General features: G+C 38.1%; 1 protein-coding gene across 1 annotated transcript in view; it reads right to left on the bottom strand.

The window, feature by feature from the left end:
* Positions 1-21,637, bottom strand: part of hgo (homogentisate 1,2-dioxygenase) — a 95,062-nt gene that overhangs the window by 37,731 nt on the left and 35,694 nt on the right. The window contains exons 3-6 of the mRNA XM_067146879.2: positions 16,419-16,549; positions 8,947-9,130; positions 8,045-8,124; positions 4,941-5,040 (exon numbers count right to left, since the gene is read on the bottom strand). Coding sequence (XP_067002980.1) covers positions 4,941-5,040; positions 8,045-8,124; positions 8,947-9,130; positions 16,419-16,549 — 495 coding nt within the window. The remainder of the gene's footprint in view (positions 1-4,940; positions 5,041-8,044; positions 8,125-8,946; positions 9,131-16,418; positions 16,550-21,637) is intronic.

Genomic DNA, 21,637 nt, shown 5'->3' with positions numbered 1-21,637 from the left:
AGGACAAGACAGAAATGATAATTTTTCAAAACAGTGGTTTATTTATTTATTCGGCGTATGATGAATAATGACAACCCATAAACTATTTACACAACCAGTGAAAGATGAGTACAAAGTAAATACAAATTATCATATCTATACAGTCAAAGAAAGCAATTTACAAAGTTTGAAAGTACAAGAAGAAAACACAATATATTTACATCGCTATCCACCTATCAACTCTGACAGTTCATATATACACACTGAGTGCGAGTGATGTACATGTCACTAAATGTGAATGTCCAAACCCGCCACCCACTTCACTGCTTCGGGTGTTGCTGTGTTGAGGTCTTCCATGGTGCCAGTGAAAGCACGGAGTGGACATTCCTGCACTACATGTTTCATTGTTTGTCGAACCTCCCCACAATCACAGTATAGAGAAACTGACTAGCCCCAGGTGTGTAAAGTAGATGCTGTTCTACCTACTCCACATCTCATGCGGTTTAGTCTACTCCAGGTGCAACGTGGCAGATCAAAGCCTGCCAGCTTTGTGGATGGGTTATTAATATCCACTATTGCCCGAGCTGGGGATAAAGACCACTCTGTTAACCATTTAGAGGTGGGGTTGAATTCACTAGATGTTATCTTCACGGCTGTCTTCCAAGCAGGCTGGCGAGACTTCAGGCGTGTGCATTTCTGTCTGATATCCTCATGAACAGGTAGACGTTCATTCTTTAGCATTCTGGTCCATAGCTGAAAAAGGGCCTTCTGTCTCCTGATATGTGGAGGTAGTATATTGCTGAGAACCGGTAACCATTGGGTCGGTGTAGCACGAAGTGTACCAGTTATGATTCGCATGGTTTGACGAAGTTGTGAATCTACTAGCTGTGTGTGAGCACTGTTAAGCCAAACACCAGAGCAGTATTCTGCTGCATAATAGACTAAGGCCAGAGATGTTGTCCTTAATGTGTTTCCATCCGCTCCCCAGGAAGTTCCAGCCAATCGTTGGAGAATGTTATTACGACTTTTTAGTTTGTTGGCGGTTTTCTGCAGATGATTTTTGTACGTAAGAGACCTGTCCAATGTTACTCCTAAGTAACTGGGATTGGCACAATATTGTAGTTCATGGCCCTTGAAGGATACCATTGGATGGTGGTTTGCTTCTGCGTTGTTCAGATGGAATGTAGATGTCACTGTTTTCTGTGGATTGGGATGAAGGTACCATCTTTGAAAGTAGTCATCCAACAGTTCAAGGTCTCGGTTAAGAACTATTTCAGCTTCTGCGAAGTTGGGTCGTTGAATTGTAAGGCAAATATCGTCCGCATATATGAACTTTCGGGACACTGTTTCAGGCAGGTCGTGGATGTATAAGTTGAAGAGAGTAGGAGATAGAACCGACCCTTGAGGCAGACCATTGTTGACTTTGTGGAATTTGCTTCTGTTGTGTTCTGAGTGAACTTGAAATAGTCGGTTGCTTAACATTCTGTCAATTAGTGTAGTAATTTTTAAGCAAGGAACAGCTTTAATCAGTTTAAGCATAAGACCTTCCCTCCAGACTGTGTCATATGCAGCTGTAAGATCTAAGAAGACAGAGACGCTTTTCAATTTCTTCTCAAAACCAACCTCCAGATATGTGGTCAAGGACAGTACTTGGTCACTGCAGTCACGGCTGGGTCGAAATCCTGCTTGTTCAACTGGAAGGAATGCTTCGATGGCAGGTGCTATTCGGTTTAGTATCAGTCTTTCTAATAACTTGTAGGTGACGCAGAGTAGAGCTATAGGTCGATAGCTTTGTGGGAGAGTTGGATCCTTTCCTGGTTTCAGAAGGGCAATAATTTTTGACTTCTTGAAGATTGGGGGAAGTCTTCCTGACTGAAGTATGGAGCTGAAGAATGCAGCAAGCCATCTTCTTGTAGCTGGACCACAGTTTTTTAGTAGTTCTGGGTAGATTCCATCTAGTCCTGCAGCTTTGCCATTTCGGAGTGATTTTAATCCCTCATCGACCTCTTGTGATGTGAAAGGTTGTGAATAGGTTGCGTTCGGTTGTGTTTCTCGTTTTGCCCGTTTAAGCTCAGTTTTAACCCATTTTGTGGTCAGTTTATTCCTTGTTTTAGAGGTGGAAACGAGGTGATTTGCTATTGCTTCTACCTTGATTGGGGAATGTTGCTTTGGTGGTATGGATGTGGAATCTAATTTCCGAATAAGTGACCATGCTTTTCTGCTGGAATGGGTGAAATTCATGTCTTTTACAGTCTTCACCCACTTCTCTTTTCTAGCAAGATCAAGTGATTGTAGTAAATCTGTTGCTTTCTCGTGACTGCTATTTTCTTGGAATTCCTTACTCAGTCTGCTGGACTCTTCACTCCATCCCGGTATATAGTCTTTACGGAATCCTCTAGGAATATAGGTTTTTGCTGCTGATTTTATTAAGCCAACAAACCTCATGTAGTTCTCTGGGACAGGTTTAATCCATCTGATGTTGGCATCAGTAGACTTGGCATAAGCAACCCAGTCTGCTTTCTGAAAGTTCCAGCGAGGTCTGGGTGTAGATTGTATAACTGGGATCTGAATTCCTATTTGGTAGATTATGGGTCTGTGCTGGCTGTGCGGGAAGTTATTGAGCACTTGTCTCCTAACACGGCAAGATGGTAACATAAAACTGTGCGAGACAAAGCAAAGGTCTGGTGTGTAGTCACATTTCCAACGGCCAGAGTGAAACGTTCCCTTATCTTTGGGGTCATATATCAGTGCAAGGTTGTTTACTTCTGCCCATTCTGAGACCTTAGTTCCATTTTCAACATCTCGCTTATAGCCCCAAGATGTATGGTGGCTGTTGAAATCTCCAAGGATGATGTTATTATGAGAGGGTATTATGGGAATGGGATCAGGCCATATTTCATTGGGTGGCTTGTAAATATTCGTTACCATGATGTGTTCTATTTGTACTGAGGTGGAGAAATAGGTTGGATGATCGCTTACTGGTAGGGTACTGTAGTTGCAAATGTTATTTCTAATGTAAGTAGCAATTCCGTATTGAGCATGGTCGTGAGCTGCTATCATTTTAAATCCTGGTATCTTTCCCCTTGCCAATAACTGTTCAGTGTTCTCTGTATGTGTTTCCTGTAGTACAACAATGTCAACTGAGTGCTTCTGTAAAATGCTTGATAAATACTCACTCTTGGCTCTACTAATGCCTTCGATGTTAAACTGGCAGATGTTGATCTGTGGGCCGATCTTCCGTGTTTGAAATTCATAGTCCTTAGAAGGACTGTTCGACGAATATAGGTTATCATGACCGAGAGGTCGTTTATGACAGTCCACTGTTGCTCACGTCCGCAGGTATTACCTACCATTACCCTGCACGTGTCCCCCGGGTGGTGCTAAGCGAGCAACTACGATCAAGATGAGACCGAAACAGTGATAGGTCAGCAGGTTCAGACCAAGTGATATGCTACAGCAAGGAACTGAAAATAGATACCTATTCATCAACCTACAGGTTACAGGAAGAAGCTTTAGGTTACACCTAAGATCAAAATCACTTGCACCGGGCGAGTTGGCCGTGCGCGTAGAGGCGCGCGGCTGTGAGCTTGCATCCGGGAGATAGTAGGTTCGAATCCCACTATCGGCAGCCCTGAAAATGGTTTTCCGTGGTTTCCCATTTTCTCACCAGGCAAATGCTGGGGCTGTACCTTAATTAAGGCCACGGCCGCTTCCTTCCAACTCCTAGGCCTTTCCTATCCCATCGTCGCCATAAGACCTATCTGTGTCGGTGCGACGTAAAGCCCTTAGCAAAAAAAAAAAATCACTTGCTGCAATAAAAGCTATAAATGACATTGGACATATAAATCTCATATCACTTGAAACAGCAATGGCACTTTTTCAAACGAAGGTACTGCCCGTTCTAACATGTGGAATATGGGAATTTCTTAACTACAGGCAATTGGAAGAGGTAAAAATCCAGATTTCTCAAAAGAGCCCTCGGAGTATTGAAGAAAACCAAGTCCAGACTGGTATATTTGCTTTCAATAGGAATGTTCCTGATAGAAAATCTGTGGATAACTCTACTACTACTGACTATGAAAAATTACAAGAAGCTGCTCCAAGATCTACAGAATAAGAGGCAAGACATACCAGTGGAATTTTACACAACAAATGTGATGCTAGACTGAAGATGAACACAGCCACTCTGTGTAATACAACAAATCGTGACCAGGCTTGCAGTTCATGGTTTCAAGCATAGGATCTGCTCCCGAAAATGTTCCATGACCCAGATGAAAATTGCATGTGTGAGGTATGTAACAACGTATGTGGAATTTATCACATAACCACGTGCCCAAACCAAATCATGACAGTAGTGCTATATAGCAAATAAAATAATTGAGTGATGTGCTTATGTTGAAATTTTGTAATATGGCTACAGGCTGCAATTATTATTATTATTATTATTATTATTATTATTATTATTATTATTATTATTATTATTATTATTATTATTATTATTATTATTATTATTATTATTATTATTATTATTATTATTATTATTATTATTATTATTATTATTATTATTATTATTATTATTATTATTATTATTATTATTATTATTATTATTATTATTATTATTATTATTATTATTATTATTATTATTATTATTATTATTATTATTATTATTATTATTATTATTATTATTATTATTATTATTATTATTATTATTATTATTATTATTATTATTATTATTATTATTATTATTATTATTATTATTATTATTATTATTATTATTATTATTATTATTATTATTATTATTATTATTATTATTATTATTTAAAGCATAAATATTTATGTGACTTGTCTGTTGTCTTAATATGATGGTTTAATTGTGGTAAATGAAAAAAGATGAATTTGTTGCTTGCTCTACAATTAAGAAAGATCAAAGGCAGTTTATAAGTAGGGGTACATTTACATACCAATAGGGCCCAACGATGGGAGATGGAAGTGGTTATCAAACACCTCCAAGATATAACCACGTGATGGTTCCAGTACACTCACATTGAACCGGATTCCTTGCTGTAAGAAATTTAGAATATGTTGATGATCCAAAAATGTATCTTATTCTAGATAAATATTTCCTATTTGTGTGGAAGGGCCCAGTGGAAGAGATACACATGCCATGGAGCTATAAGTTTACAGGAAAGAGGAATTTGTGCAAGTCTCTACTGTGTAAAAATGAGGCTTGGAATTGAATTAGTGAAACTTGTCTTGTAAAGGAACAATGTTACACCCAATCTGTTAAATATTACAGAAAGAAGAGCAATAGATTTGTGGCATGTGCCCATTATGCAGATAATACTTTGTGAAAAAAAGGACTATTTTTGGAAATACAGTATCATTTTGAGGAAGGTTAGTTCAAATTTTTATTGATGAATTAAGCTTAATATCATCACAAGAACCACTCTAGACATTTTACTAGCTTGTCTTTGATCAACAAAAATAATGTCTTACAAGGTAGGTACACTTTAAATTTGGTTCATATTTTGCACAATCAAACCATTAACATAAATTTAATACCAAATAAACAAGAATAGCAACAACAGTATAATAATAATAATAATAATAATAATAATAATAATAATAATAATAATAATAATAATAATAATAATAATAATAATAATAATAATAATAATAATAATAATAATAATAATAATAATAATAATAATAATAATAATAATAATAATAATAATAATAATAATAATAATAATAATAATAATGATGAACAACAACAACAACAACAACATCAACAACAACAACAACAACAACAATAATGATAAAAAAGGTAGCTTAATTTGAATGAACTCAAATGTCAAATAACAAACTGAAACACCACATAGGCTATACAGGCAAAGCAAAATAAAATTTCCACATCAGCTTATTGCTCACCTCCAATGGGGGTGTACCTGAAAAGAGCTGCACCACCTCGGGATGAGGACACGAGTTTGCATTTTGCATCAGCTTATTAAAAAAATACACAATTTTGTTTTCAAATTCGAAGGAATTAATGTAATACACTTACATGGTATGAAAAAAAAACACACACACACGAAATGCACATAGCAATAAACCAAAAAATGTGGACCATCACAGTATTGAGAAATAATGTTGTTCCGAGGACCAAACAATTTACTGCTATTTACAACTCAACTGTCCATCATAGGCCTACTTAGCTACACTGACTGCTGAGTGTTATAAACAGACTCAAAACTTCAGTATTCAGAGTTTAGATAAGGAGATTGTCTTTGTTATTGCATCTTCACTGACTACTGGGTTCTCAGAATAGGCTAATTATTTCAAAAGCCTTCTTGATTGTTATGAATGGCAGCGAGCCATTGGAACAGGTTGGGAAACCCACATTATTTCAGAAATAACTACCGTACTCATATTGACGAAAGAAGCTCTGCACTACGACGACCTAAGTTTGGAATAACCCTCTGTAATACAAATAATACTGTGTTGTGTGCCGTACCTTTATCAACATGTAAAATCACTCTTCAGTTACTGAATTAAGAAACAGTCATGGGCCCTTCACAAGCCATGGGTCTGCGGGGTCCTTATCGCCGCCACTGGTTATAAATTGACTGAGATGGCTTCAGACTTTACAAATTTCTATGAAATGACTTTTAACTTTTATTACTGCATATATTGTATTTGACTGCAAAAAAGAATAAAAACTCTGGTAGACCTAAGCGCTCACTTAAGCAGATGTGCACACTCGCTTCGTGAAAATGCGGACCAAATTCCACAAAAAAGATATAATCACCTGCAAAAAAAACTGACAAACCACTGTGGCCTAGAGCAGCTGTTCAAAAGACACAAGAACCAGGAAAGAGTCAAAACAGTCCAAGTAAAAAGACAGTAAAGACAGCAAAAAAAAAAAAAAATTCCACCTCTGTTCACTATAATATATAGGCGTACTTAGATAAGGCTGACAAAGCCAAAAGAACTTTAATGAACAGTTGTTTTCAAAAGATACATAGTGTTTAATACTGGATGGCTGTTCTGATTGTGAAAAATCTTCAACTTATTTTACCTGTAAAATATCAGCACTTTTATTCTAAGAATTTTAATGTAATTATGTAGTAAAACAAATTTGCTCTCACACATTAATATCCATTTTACATTAACAACTAGAGTAGTTGTATTGAGAAAATATTAATACAATAAAATATATATTCATTTAATAGAATAATACCTTTCATGCCAATATGACATCAAAAAATCCCATTTTCTACGTGGGTAAAGGACTTGCAAATAGTGTTTTGTATGATGGTACTGTACCTGCAAACAGTATTTTATACATAGGTAAAGTGTCCATAGATAGCATTTTATGTGTTGGTATTTTACCTGTAAATAGCCTTTTATACTGTATACAGGTACAGTACCTGCAAATAAGCTCATCCATTTTTTAAACATATAAATTTAAATGTTTTGAATAGAGCCAAGTACTGGTATATCGTTTTATTGAAATTTTACAGTATTTATTAATAATAATGTTGGTATTGAAGGAGTCTCTGTTCGCTTCTGTGGTGTGGTGGTTAGTGTGATTAGCTGCCACCTCCGTAGGCCCAGTTCTATTCCTGGTTCTGCTACGAAATTTGAAAAGTGATACAAGAGTTGGAACGGGGTCTGCTCAGCCTTGGGAGGTCAAATGAGTAAAGGGGGTTTGATTCCCACCTCAGCCATCCTCAAAGTGGTTTTCCATGGTTTTTCCACTTCTTCTCAAGGCAAGTGCCAGGTTGGTACCTAATTTAAGGCCATGACCACTTCCTTCTCTCTTCCTTGTCTATCCCTTCCAATATTTCCATCCCCCACAAGACCCCTGTTCAGTATAGCAGATGAGGCCAGCAGAGCAATGTACTGCTCCTCCTTCCCAGTTGTATCCCCGACCAAATATCTCACGCTCCAGGACACTGCCCCTGAGGTGGTAAAGATGGGATCCCTTGTGTAGTACGGGGGAACCAACCCTGGATGGTAAATGGATTAAATTTTTAAAAATAAAATGGAGGAGTCTATATACCTGAATGACACAGATCTCATTGGGCTCAGCAGTCATCTTGCCAAATTCTGTGGTGATGTGAAGTGTTCCTTGCTGGGGAACTGAAATGAAGAAGTAGAAGTTCATGATTCTGTTATGTATTCATTTCAAATTATGTACATAAAGTGGAAACAATATAAAATAAGCCCAAAATCACAGAGGAACAATACTGAGAAATTAACACAATATTGAGCATAGAGAACACCAGTTCATATCAAGAACAAATTTGTTCTGGAATTGAAAAACCCCATTTGCATATGTCAGTGTTTTATGACTATTAATTCTGATACATAGACATGTATCTAAAACATATGTTATTCTAGTTTGTCTTCATTCTTCACAAGGAAGTATATGAATATCTTTTTAGAGTTTATGCCCATTAATGGAAATATTTTCTACAAGAACAGTGGATGAAGAAGCGAGAGACAAAATGATCTCTACTCGACTCAGAAGGAGAAGTGGATTATCTTTCTTATAACTGATGACAGTGGGAGTAGAAGATTCAATAATAATGGATTTATTTCATGGGAATGTTTCATATCTAGCAAACTATGACCTAATGCAAATTGAAATTCAGGTGGAAAGTATACATTCTTTCCCTTTCCTGGGCAATATCCTAGCTATTTCTTTTAATGGAATGCTTCACCAGAAAGGTACCTCTTCAATGCCATGTAAATCAAACTTGTTAAATAACCTTCCCACTTTTCCTCCACATTTGGCACAATTGAATCAATGACCTTTATAATCTTCTGTTCCAGTTGATATTAAACACATACAGAGTTTTAAAATGAAATCAAGATTTTATTTCTATTAAAAATTAATTTTTGAAATATTCACTTCAGCACACCACCCTAAACATACAGTATGAGTACGAAAGTCCTTACCGATGAGGAAGTCACCATCAGCATTGTAGAATGCTTTATCCCCCATGGGAGCATTGCACATATACACATGTATAGCGACTCCATTCCGTGTTCTTGGATCCCCTGCACCACACACTGTGTGAAGACCTTGCAGCCAATCCACTTTTTCTCCTGCTTTTGGAAGGTCGAACGGTTTCCATCGTAACTGTCACATAAGAAGCATAGGATTTTTAGATTATCGATTTGATATGAGGAACAGCATGCACTGTGTGTGTATTGACTGGCCAGATGGACAAAATACTACAGTTCAGTGTTTAAATGTTAGGTCATAATGACAAACAAGCAGATCTACAGTGATCTGAGGAAGGTCTTGAATTTCACTGAAAATGTTGTTTTCTTCAGTACTGTCATACATAAAATATATTATGATATAACATCTTACAAAATTTTCTTTAGTCCTAACTCGTCTAATGGATGAGCTCATATTAAAAAGCCAAGTGTGCTTATGTACTCATGGAGAAGAACTACTGAATTGGGAACAAGTCTCATGGATATCAAAACAACAAGAAATCCAATATACTATCAGGAGATCGTAAATCATCTTTGTGTCATTCTGAAATCACTAGAGAAAGAAGACACATGAAACAATATATAAATTGAAAAGCATTAAGAATAATGAATAAAAATGACCAAAAGTCGAGATTGATGAAAAATTGCAGCAAAACTGATGCAATCTATGCTGTATGAGTTCTGATTAAGAAACATCATGAGAAGAAAAAGCCACTGTATCGCACTTTCCTACATCATGCAATCTTTGATTGCTTACCACATGACTTGACTTTTACAACAGGGTGCCTTGCAGTACCTTATCTGTTGGGTATAACTGGTTTGTTCAGTATCAAGAAACTATCATCTGATAACTATTGCATTATAGTAAAAGCTTAATAGGTCTTGGCCCCACCACCACTTCTATTCATTCTTGTGATGGACATTGTTACAGTAGACTGGCACCAACTAATTTCTTGGGCCCTTCTCTAAGATGATGATGTCATTCTAATCTCCAAAAATAACAGTATGAGCTCTGATTTTAAAAAATGAGAAAATGAAACAACGATCTTTATTTTATAACTGTGCATCACATCTGCAGGCCAGTAAATTGTGTCCTACTTAGTATCAAATAACAGTCCTAGGAAGCTATTTCTAGTCAGATTAAGAGACTGAAAAGTTACTTGGTATTAAAGTAGATGCTCATAGTGATGTCCTTCAGCTGTCAAATACGTCTGGTACTTCCTAAACAGGTTTACAGACAGTCAGTAAATCTCAGCCTGTGGAATGTTCGACATATCTTGCTAAATATTCTCCTGTAGTTCTTCTCTTGCCTAAAGGTTATTGGCGAACACTTCTCTTTTCGTCATCTCCCACAGGTAACAATCAGACAGATTTAAAGGAGAGATCCTATTACATCAAGCTTTTCCTCTGTTAATGCAGTTCATCTCCTATTTTTCTTGTTAAAATAGACCTGGTGGTGTGGAAGTTCTTCACTGTATTATGTACCATATTCCTATTTTAGCAGATGGACACCAGAAAATCTGCGAATAAATTGAAACTGGCACTCCTTGATGGTATAACTATAATCTATCAGCTTCATGGTCCTTATTGATAGTTTGAGCACACACGTATGAAGAATGAGAGTTTTCCATCTATTCAATACTTTATTTTACAAAGTGTCTAAAATTTAATTACATTAAAAGACAGTACCGGTTTCGACCTGTTAAATAGGTCATCGTGAGCTCTTGATGAACCTGCTTATTCAATAGCGACTGTACAGAATAAAACATTACTAAGATTAAACATGAATGCTCTTATTCTAATAAAATGCTTAATGTCAGTGTATAAAAAAGGCGACTTCATTTAGCAGTCTCACATATTAATATTTCATCACCATGCTCAGCTGTCGTTTGAGGCTGCAGATAACTCCACTACCATGACTGCACCAGATGACGTCACCATACGACTAGCATCATGCTACATCTCACATCTTTAAAATAAAGACCCTGTGTACGATGCAACACCCACGAGAAATTGGAACAATCAAATTGTTAGTAAGGATCTGCTGCAAGTGATGATGTTTGTTGCTTGTTGTTTTAAGGGGCCTAACATTGAAGATCATTGGCCCAGTGATAATGTTTAACTGTAATATCATCAGTATATGATGGCTGATGATAGGTAACTTAATGAAGAAGTGAGTGCAAGGATTAATGCTGCCAAATGAAGTGTGGATGACAGGCATCACCAATGCATGCCAGATGAAAAGAATGCATCAAATGGAAGTTCTGTCATGCTGTCGTCTATCCCAGGCATAACCAGTTTTAAACAGGTTGTGATTTACTTTCTGCTATCAAACCTAGCAATGATTTACCACATTCCCCATCATCATTCCATCATATAAATATACAAGGAGAGAGAGAGATACACATATATAAAAATAATAAATGACAGCTTTACAACAGAACCTAAAATACTGCAATAGAATCAGTATGCAGTGAATATGCTGTAAATCCATACCGTGTACATTAGTGTGAACTCTGGGTCTGCAAGTCAAACAGCAGGGTTGAAAGACAGGTGAATACTGGGTGAGGGCGAGTTTTAGAGAATTCTGAAGGTGACCATCAGTCACATTGGAACGTTGCTTATTCCTTATCATTTTATGATATGAAAATGCAAATAAATTGAACCAAAGCACGAGTGTAACATTTGACTACATATTCTCAAGTTGGGACATTTTTTTCTCAGCATTAACTTTGAAAATTAATCTTGGTCTGTGCAGGCTTTCAAAAAAAAAAAAAATTCAGAATTAGTATCTCATTTTCAAGAGACAAGTTGCTCATATTGAATGAATTTTACTAACATTAGCAGTAATTTCTTTTAGGTTTAAGTCTGATTTGAATGGAGTTAACATGTAGTTGACAACTGCTAATTAACTTATGATACGTTGTCATATTGTAATGTCCTAACATTTAATATATACAAGGTTTCAAATGGACTAACACTAAATTTTGTCTGAAATACGTGGTGTTTCACTTTTTCTTGTTGGTGAGTTTATTTTAACCATTATGGTTTGATTACCATTGAAGGAAACAATCTTTAATGAACATCCCTTCAGTGAATTGTTTACTCTTTAAACTATTTCATAGCTCACTTTGAAGAGTGAAATAGCGATGTTGTTAGAATGAGAGCTTGGTTAAGTTGCTAATCTCCTAAAGCTTGAGTTAACAAATTTCAACAACATATTTACTATGATGAAGAGAACTATAAAGATGTTCCAAGCTAGCTTTTAATGGTAAGGATATTGAGGTGCTACAAATTAAACAATTTTGTCTTACACCATAACAAAGAGAAACTCAACTTCACATTCGTCGTAAAAATGATGATCTTGTTTCTTGTGCTCATACTCACTGTTTTGAATTTTTTTTATAAGATTGAATAATTAGCTAAAAGTTATGCACTATAGCACACTGAATGCATCTGGCAGAAATAATGTGAACAGAGGCAAGCTAAAGATTATCCAGAGATTAACATTCAGACTTCTTGTTGTTGTACAAGACATTCTCTTACTCACATGTTGCCACATACATATCATGCTACTGGAAAAGATGTTCCAGAGACATGTTGATATATTTTCTCTGTTGGACATGTTGCACCCTATTACACAATATGTTGGCGGACTACAGATAGGGAAGAATGTCGACTAAGCATTATGGAGACAAAGATGGTCAGCCAGCTTCACTTGGTTGGATTGTGTTTTGTAGGCAGACGTAAGACAAAGATTTGACATTGCAGCAATCAAGGACAACAATAGACAAAATCTGACGTGTGAATGAATCCTGCATGCAGAAACTAATCCAAATGCAAAGTAAGTTACATTCTGGATGTCGCAGGGGCTCTTGTGACGGGCTTAGTAACAATGGATTCACGAGCTACAGTGCTACACAATATAAAGAGTGTAAATCTAAATCCCAGCATGTCCCACAACCAAACTAAATGGAGTGGGACCACGTAGCAGATTCTGTCACCAAGTGGTACAGACGTTATTAATGATGATGAGTGATAACAAAGAATCATGTCGGAGCCGACGAGGACAACTGCTCAAAAAGTAGTTGAAAGTGCTCCAGTGAAGTAATTCACTACCATCCAAAACAGTAGTGAAGTAGAAAAAAGGACGCACTGATGGCGGAGAGAAATATCATCCCAGTAAGTTTTATGAATGAAGAATAATGAGAAAAAACAGTGCAGTGATAATCAACGCATCATCTTGTCTGACTGGTGTTCACGGCTGTCATCCACCGCCTACTTTTTGACACAGAATACATCTTTTGTTTTGTTCACATACTGTGCCAAGCGTAGTATTTCGAGCATCATACAGGAATGTATACTAAGTTTGGCTTTATTACTTTTCAACTATAAATGAGAATGATGAAAATATTATTTGAAATATAGTTTCAATAATAGGCGACATCAAGGCGAGTGGCATCCACTATTTTATGTTTAAAGCAAAATTGTAATGTGGTAAAATTAATATAGCTCACGACTCTGTGGTGAAAAAATGTTATAAATCATATCATTACATTTGTATCATTGAACTCTATCATACTAGTTACCATTAGTTACTATAACTTCATGACAGGTAAGTTGAAAATTTGAAAATTGTACTAAATTTGCAAACCATCTAAATATTTTCAATTTAAATGGACCAGAAACTACCATAAACACATTTGGAGGATAGAGGGATATCTATGGAACTGAATAATTCCAAGAAGTCCAGTTCTTTTACCACACCTATGGAACACATGGACTGGAATCGAGTGTTGATGATGAAATGGTCACTGGGGACCTATCGCAGACCATCTCTGACCACCAGCCACTGGCATAGCCCAGCCCTTCCCAAAAGACTTCCTGAAACTAGAGTGAGGATCAGCCGTTGTTTTATGTATAGTATGAACAAATTAAGAATTTACACAAAAATGTTAAATTAATGAAGTGACAAAGAATCTACTAGCAATGCTCAGTAGGGCCTTACATAATTCTCCAAGTCTATACAGCTTGAAGGACCTTGAATGAAAGGAAAGCACTTAGGATTGTGATGCACAGGGATATTCCTTTGTTGAGGCTTCAGTATTTGGAATATAACTGCATGTTGACAAATATCAAGAGATGAGGAGAAGGGTAATTAGCAAAGGATTACTCTCTATGGGACCGGAACATGACCACAGAGATAACGGGGCCAGAAACAGTTGCAAGCTTACATCATCGTGTCAGGTTTTGTATCTTCGTTCCTGGATACAACAATGTTCCAGGGACCCTGCCACAGCGATTGTTGGGTTGTACCATGGTTGAGAGATTTGCTGCATTTAAGTTGCAGTTTGGGAAGACTGTGACAGGATTGTGAGCTGCACGTTAGTTCCTCCCTTTGTGTCATATTAGTGACTTCTTTTAAAGATGGTACCCCTGTCTGTTTTGTCAAATGTCAGGGGACATCAATAGCACCATAAAAAGTGTGGGTAACACTTCTAATTGGCGGGTGTGATAGCTCAGTTCCAATGGTTTTATCTTCTCATCAAGGTGGCCAAGGCTTGAATTGCAGTCGATGCATGCAAAATTTTTGAAACGGAAAGTCACGTTCTATTGATTTGGATTCTACTTAAAACTGTGGATCCCATTGCTAATGTTTATTATAAGATTTAAAATCCCACGAACCCTAAGCTTGCTTACTTTTCTTTAGTACTTTTGTACAATAAATGCATCATTATGGTGGTGTATTTTGAGTTTCCAGTCATTCTTTGGGCGTACTTTGTGCCTTAAATGGTGAGTGGTTACAGTAGCATGCCCAGAAAATAATTTCAGTGGGTGCGAGTGTAAGTCTAGGGCAGTAGCATGGATACGACTTCTCCTTGGGAGAGGGATATGAAAAGAAAGCTGGTCGTACAGAGTGCGGTGATGGATCTTCAATAGATATTGATGGTTATGATTATTATGATGTAATTATATCCAACAATTGAAATCATAGTTTCTGTACTAATTAACATAAACTGGCTGCATTATTGAAATTGATCGTAAAATTAATATTATCGTTCTTTGTTTGTTTGTGAGGAAAGAGAATCTTCATCTTCATTTAATTTGTCTTATTAAAAAAAGAAACCACTTTCGTACTACGCCCTGTGAAGGTGACTACCTTCCAGGTCAGACATTTCGATTACGGGAGACTCAAGGCCAACTCTATTGCACCCACAAACAAGACTGTATCTTTCCCATCCCATGCCTTTTCTTAATTCTGTCTTAAGTAAAGTTCTAAAATAAGGAGACCTAGGACAGTTGGAAAATGTATGTCTTAATAAATGCTCCTCATAAAACATTTGTAAAAATAATAACTGTTTCTGTTTATAACAATAAGTAAAAACGCCTCCTTTTCATGTGACTCAGTTGTTTGAGTCGCTGTCCTTCTGAGTCCGAGTTCACAGATTCAAATCCCGTCTTGGATCGGTGGACCTTAAAAAGGTGTTGTAATGGCAATAGCTCCACTGAGTCCGGGGGTGGGGAGGTAGGGGGGAGGGACCTATCCTGGAAGTTAAACGGACAATGAAATGAAAGAATAATAATAATTTTACATCCTTCCAACTACTAAACGGTTTTACGAGACACCAGATTGTCGCAATTCATTCCTGGAAATGTTTTTTTTTTTAAGATGTCAAGAGACTAGCATTTAAATACTCTTCCATACCATCTCTCTCTGTGGATCAATGGTAGAGTATCGGCTTCCGAATTACAAGATCACTGGTTCAAAGTCGGCAGAGGTAGTCAATTTTTTGAAGGGTGGAAAGACGTCCATTCGACACTTCACGTCATACGATGTCGGCATATAAAAGATTTCTGGTGACACATTTGGTGTTTAGCCAGCAAAATTAATTAAAACTCAACCACAGATTGCCCAACGGAAATCTGGTTCCTCTGCCATCTGGTAGAGTAAAACGGAATGTCAAAATTGAAGCTCAAGCAGCGTAGCTGCTTGCAAATTAAAAGTGTCTGCACACGGTAGCTGAGGCCGTACGAATATTATCTTCTTCTTATTATTATTATTGAAAATCCTCAGCCTGTTTCCAGTCATTAGACCAGGTCAGGGATGGAATGAATGATGCCCTGATCTAGCGGCCGAAACCTGTCACACTCCTCTGGGGCTGATTTATGACTGACAGATGAAATTAAATGGAGAGTGTTGCTGGAATGAAAGATGACAGGGAAAAGTGGACGCCTTCACGATTGCTGTTTTAAGGCGCCAAATATCATGGTCAGCGGCCCATATAGAACTCTTACTATTGCAGGTGAAGAAATTATTACACAAGAATTTGCAGTAGATGGTTGCTGTAGAGCTGTTATTGCGACTATTTAATTTCATCATTGCCTTAAAAAATGCAATCATGTTGTTATTTATATTTTCTTACCTGATTGGGATTAGGTGGCTGTTCATTCCAGTCGTGAGTAACGTGGCCATTTTTCACCTTTTCGAACGGTTGGTGAAGGACGGATGGTCGGATACGATACAACCACGATCTCTGGTTTTCACTTCTAGGAGCTAGGACAAATAAGAAATATACTGTTAGTTTTGGCTACTGGTGGTGGTGTTTTAAGTGGAAGTACAACTGGGCAACAATCCTCTATTAACACTAATCAAAGAGAAAAAATGGAAGGAATCCGAAGCTTCGAAAAATGAAGGTATCGGCCAAAGAAAGACGAGGGCCATGAAGGGCGTGAAAATGTAAGACTCCTTATATCGGGGTCGGAAAAGAATAAGAGTTGACCAAGGAAGATCGGAGAGGATGGATGAAGGTGAGGAGTCTGGCACAAGTAAGTGGAAGCAATGCGAGGACTGAGCTAAGGGACCCGTGGTTGCCAACCCAGGCTCCCAAGTAGGGAGCCCACGGGGCCCCTTCTAGTCGCCTCTTACGATAGGCAGGGGATACCGTGGGTGTTATTCTACAACTCCCATCCACAGGGGGGTCTACCCAAGGCAGAGAGGCTGACTAGATATTCGGAGAAATTAAAATGAATATGGTTATAAATGAAGGCTAAGGGAACATCCCTGATAGAAAAGACAGCCACCCAACAGGCTGTGAAGGGGCAGACCCCCTGTTGGTTGTGCGCAGGGGTGACTTCTCTACCAAGGAAAAAATAAGTAATCACAAAAATGTCGAGCACATGTAGAAACCGGACAGTCCCAATGGCGACGACCAAGCAATGGACACGGACTAATGTAAGAATGGCTACGTGGAAATGTACTGAGTTTAAATAGAGCAGGAGCTTTCAGGAAGGTAAAAGATCAACTGAGGAAGTAACAGATAGGAATAGCAGCTTTGCAGGAGATTAGGTGGAAGGAAACATGCACTACACAATGTTTTGTAGTAGTAGTGGGACAGCTAATTTTGGAACAGGCATCCTTGTACACAGAACATACAAGGCGGCGATATTGAACTTTGAACCAATTAATGGCAGGATATGCACATTGAGAGTTAAAATGAAATTCTTCAATATGACATTGATTTGTGCTCATGCTCCAACAGAAGAGACGACTGATGAGGTTAAAGATTCCTTTTATGAATAGCTAGAATGCACATATGATACAATTGCTGAAAATGATGTCAAAGTGATTCTAGGAGATATGAACGCCAAGGTTGGAAGGGAAACCGTGTATCGGCCAAATGTGAGAAAGTATAGTTTACACAAAAAGTGCAATGACAACGGAACAAGGCTGGTTGATTTTGTGGTAAGCAAAAATCTCACCATAAGCAGCACTATTTTTCCACATAAGGACATTACATAAAGGAACCTGGATGTCACCGGATGGAACCACAGTCAATCAGATAGATCATGTGCTTATTCAAAAAAGGCATGGCACAGATATAAGGGATGTTAGGGTGATGAGAAGGGCAGATGCTCATTCAGGCCACTACATGGTGTTGGTTAAGTTCAGACAGAGGATATCAACAACCATTTATAACCAAGTAGAAAGGGATAGAAAGTATAATGTAACTAGAATCAGCACCAATGAAAAAAGAAAGAGAGATTTCAAAGAGGAATGAAAGAAGCAATAAGAGTGATAACGGTTGGGGAGGAGGAAAGCCCTGAGATACATTGGGAAAAAATGGAAAAAGCAATACGGCAAACAATGGACTCAAAGCTGGTTCAGGAAAACAGAGATAAGTGAAAGGAGTGGCATGATGAGGAATATGAGAAGGTAATAGAAGAATGAAATAGTGCAAGGAAGAAGATGCTTCAAAAGGATACACGGGCTGCCAGAGAGAACTTTGAAGAAAAGAGAAGGGAAGTAAAAACTATGTGTAGAAGGAAAAAAGAGAGAATTTGAGCAAAACATACTGAAAGACATTGAAAAATGTAGAAACTAAAGGACATAAGAAGAATGTTTAGAGGTATAAAGGAGATAAAACAGGGATGGCAGCCCTGTACAACAATATGCAGGGACAAAGAAGGAAAGATGATCGGTGATGAAATGAGAATTATTGGAAGATAGCAAGAATATTTCAAAGAATTGCTGCAATCGGATGAAACCCATGAGTGGGAAGATGAGGAACAGGGGGAAAAACAGGACAGCTAAGAAGAAGAAGAAGAAGAACCAACATTGGAAGAGGTAACTGAAGCTGCAAAGGAGATGAGAAATAATAGAGCTGTGGGAGAAGATAAGATACCAGGTGAAATATTCAAGTATGGTGGTATAGAGTTATTAAAGGAAATGCATAGATTGATAAAGAATATCTGGAGATGCGAGGTAATACCAACAAACTGGAACACAGCCATTATTGTACCAATATATAAAAAGGGTGATTGGACAAAGTGTAATAATCATAGGGGAATAGCATTGCTTAATGCAGCATACAAAGTATTTGCTAGGATATTGAACAAGAGACTACGACCATATGCAGAAGCCTTTATAGGAGAATACCAGTGTGGGTTTAGGGAGGAAAGAGCAACAACGGACCAGATGTTCACCCTCAGAATAATAATGGAGAAGTGTTACGAGTACAACGTAACGGTTCACCAACTTTATGTAGACTGCAAGGCAGCGTATGACAGTGTTAATAGAAGGGGGCTTGTTAAGGTGGTAGAGGATTTGGGAATACCACCAAAGTTAGGAGACTCATGAAAATGACTCTAAGCAACACCAGTTGCAAAATAAAAGCAAATGGCAGATATACCAATAATTTTCCAATCAATCAAGGACTAAAACAAGGAGATTCTGTATCACCGACACTTTTTAATCTGGTACTGGATGGGATCATGCGCAAACTGCCAGGCAAATTAGATGGCATTATATTCAACAGAACGTTCCAGAGTATGGCATTTGCAGACGATATAGCCATGCTTGGGAGGAATAGAAAGTACCTGCTAGAGAACTACACAGTTCTGGAAAGAGAAGCGGCTACACTGGGCTTGGTCATAAGTAAGGAGAAAACAAAATATATGATCAACACCAGAAATAAAACCAGGTGGAGAGGGACAGAGCAGTTTGAAGGGTTAGAAAGAGTAATCAGTTCAAGTATTTGGGAGGAACAGTCACAGAAGATAATGTAGTACCAGTAGAGATTAAGGCAAGAATAGTGACAGGCAACAGATGCTATTATAGTTTCCATGACTTGTTGCGATTGTCAAACATCTCAAGGCAGCTGAAGTTGACAGTGTATAGAACGATTATAAAACATGTAGTTATGTATGGATCGGAAACATGGACAATTACGCAGCAAATCAGAAATACTTTGGATGCATGGGAACGAAAAGTGTTGAGGAAGATATATGGTGCAGTACCGGTATACGAGAAGGGTGGCTGGAGAATTAGGACCAACAAAGAGCTGTATGAACTGTATAAGAATCCATCAATAACTGCAAATATAAAGATCCCAGTGCTTAGAGTGCTATGCATTATGTTCTCAGATGTTCAGATAAATAAAACATACTATAATTTGTTTACAATAAACTTTTTTTGTTATTAGTGCTATTAGCTATTGTCCTCACATGATGTATGTGGACGAACACTTATCCGAGCAGCTGTATAAACCAGCTGCGTGTTGTCTGTGGTAGAATACCAATTTGGAGATCACTTTCAGCATTGTCATGCTTCGTAGGTTTCCGGATAATTGTGATCAGATAAAGTTTATGGAAGGAGGAAGTCGATATGTGAATGGACGAACTAAGGTGGAAGTAATTTTCTGAATCGATGAAACATGCTCGTTTACGTTTAGCATGTTCATAACATGTAGGTTTATCTGTGATTGCTAAGAGCCTACGCATGTCCACATATTTTTTCGGCTGGGTGGCACTCTTTCTTGCTGCGGCTCAGTCGGCCCAAGAATAATCACATGGGCAGACGCCTCGTTGGCTGTCGCCTTCCCTCACCATGCTGTCTAACTCCTGTCTAGTTAAAAATGTGGACACTCATTATACTCCGGCTCAACTTCGCCAATGGCTGTGTGATAACAATACTCCCACTTCTGTGGTCTTGCGCCTTCAAGATGCCTCTTCGGGACAACCTTCACCGGACATCGTGGTGTTCTTCAGTTCCTCCGCCTGTGCGCTAGCGCTCTCCGCTCCGGCTATTTATACCTCCTCTATTCTGATCATACCGTTCTTCCTACTCCGGCCCATATTCTTGAGCAACTCGCCTCCGATCCTGATTTCTTAACTAAGTTTCCCTCCCTAGCGCAGCCTCCCACAACCACCGTTTGTTCTCCCGTGTCCACCACTCCTCCCGTCACTACTGTCGCCACTACCACCATAACTTCCGTTTCTCCTTCCCCTTCTTGTGTTCCGTCTACTTCTCCCTCTACCGTCACGTACAGTCACTCCTCCCCTATCATGTCCACCGCCCCGACCTCCTGCACTCCGTCCATTCCTACATTTCACTCGTCACCTGCAACTCACCTGGATGATACTCTCGCAGCTTCGTCTGTCTCTCAAGGCCCTGCCGCCCATTCTACATTGACTTCTCCGCCATCTGTCCCACCGAGCTGTGTCGTCCGTGGGATTGCACCCGACGTTTTGGACCAGGATATTCTTCAAGAACTGCAACAGGAGGGACTCCCTGTCCGCCGGGTATTTCGCATCCTCAACACCGATGGCCCGACGTTTATGGTACGCCTTCGCCTCGCCTCCCCTGCTGATTGTAGGATGTTAAAAGGTTTGTTTTTTTCACCTATTCAATACATATAAATTTTATAAATTAGGAATTTATTGTAGATTCCACTTGAGACATGTTTCGCCCTTCATTGAGGGCATCATCAGTCAAAATATCACCTCAAGGTAAAAAATCAGGTAACTGGTTAGTAGTAGACATGTACAAATTAATACATATTATTAACAACATATAAAAATTAAGTATGGGAAAAAAATTTTTGCACAAAAGTGATGGTTGAACATGTAGGTTTAGATGAAAAGTCAGCACCAATGTCTAAAAATAACAAAGTAGAGTTCTGCAGTGGTGCTCTGGAGAAACATTTGACGCAATCATATGAAAATAAAAAGTTTAAAAAATATTTACAATAAAACAATTAAGGGAGAAAAGGTGTAGTGTTTGGCATCAATGTTAGTAACCAAAAATTGATGTCAAAGGTTGGTAACTATACAGTATTTACATAGTTCAATTGAACAGTTGAGA

The sequence above is a fragment of the Anabrus simplex genome, chromosome 1, assembly GCF_040414725.1.
Source record: "Anabrus simplex isolate iqAnaSimp1 chromosome 1, ASM4041472v1, whole genome shotgun sequence".
NCBI classification, from domain to species: Eukaryota; Metazoa; Arthropoda; class Insecta; order Orthoptera; family Tettigoniidae; genus Anabrus; species Anabrus simplex.
This window is presented reverse-complemented; position numbering and strand designations above follow the sequence as displayed.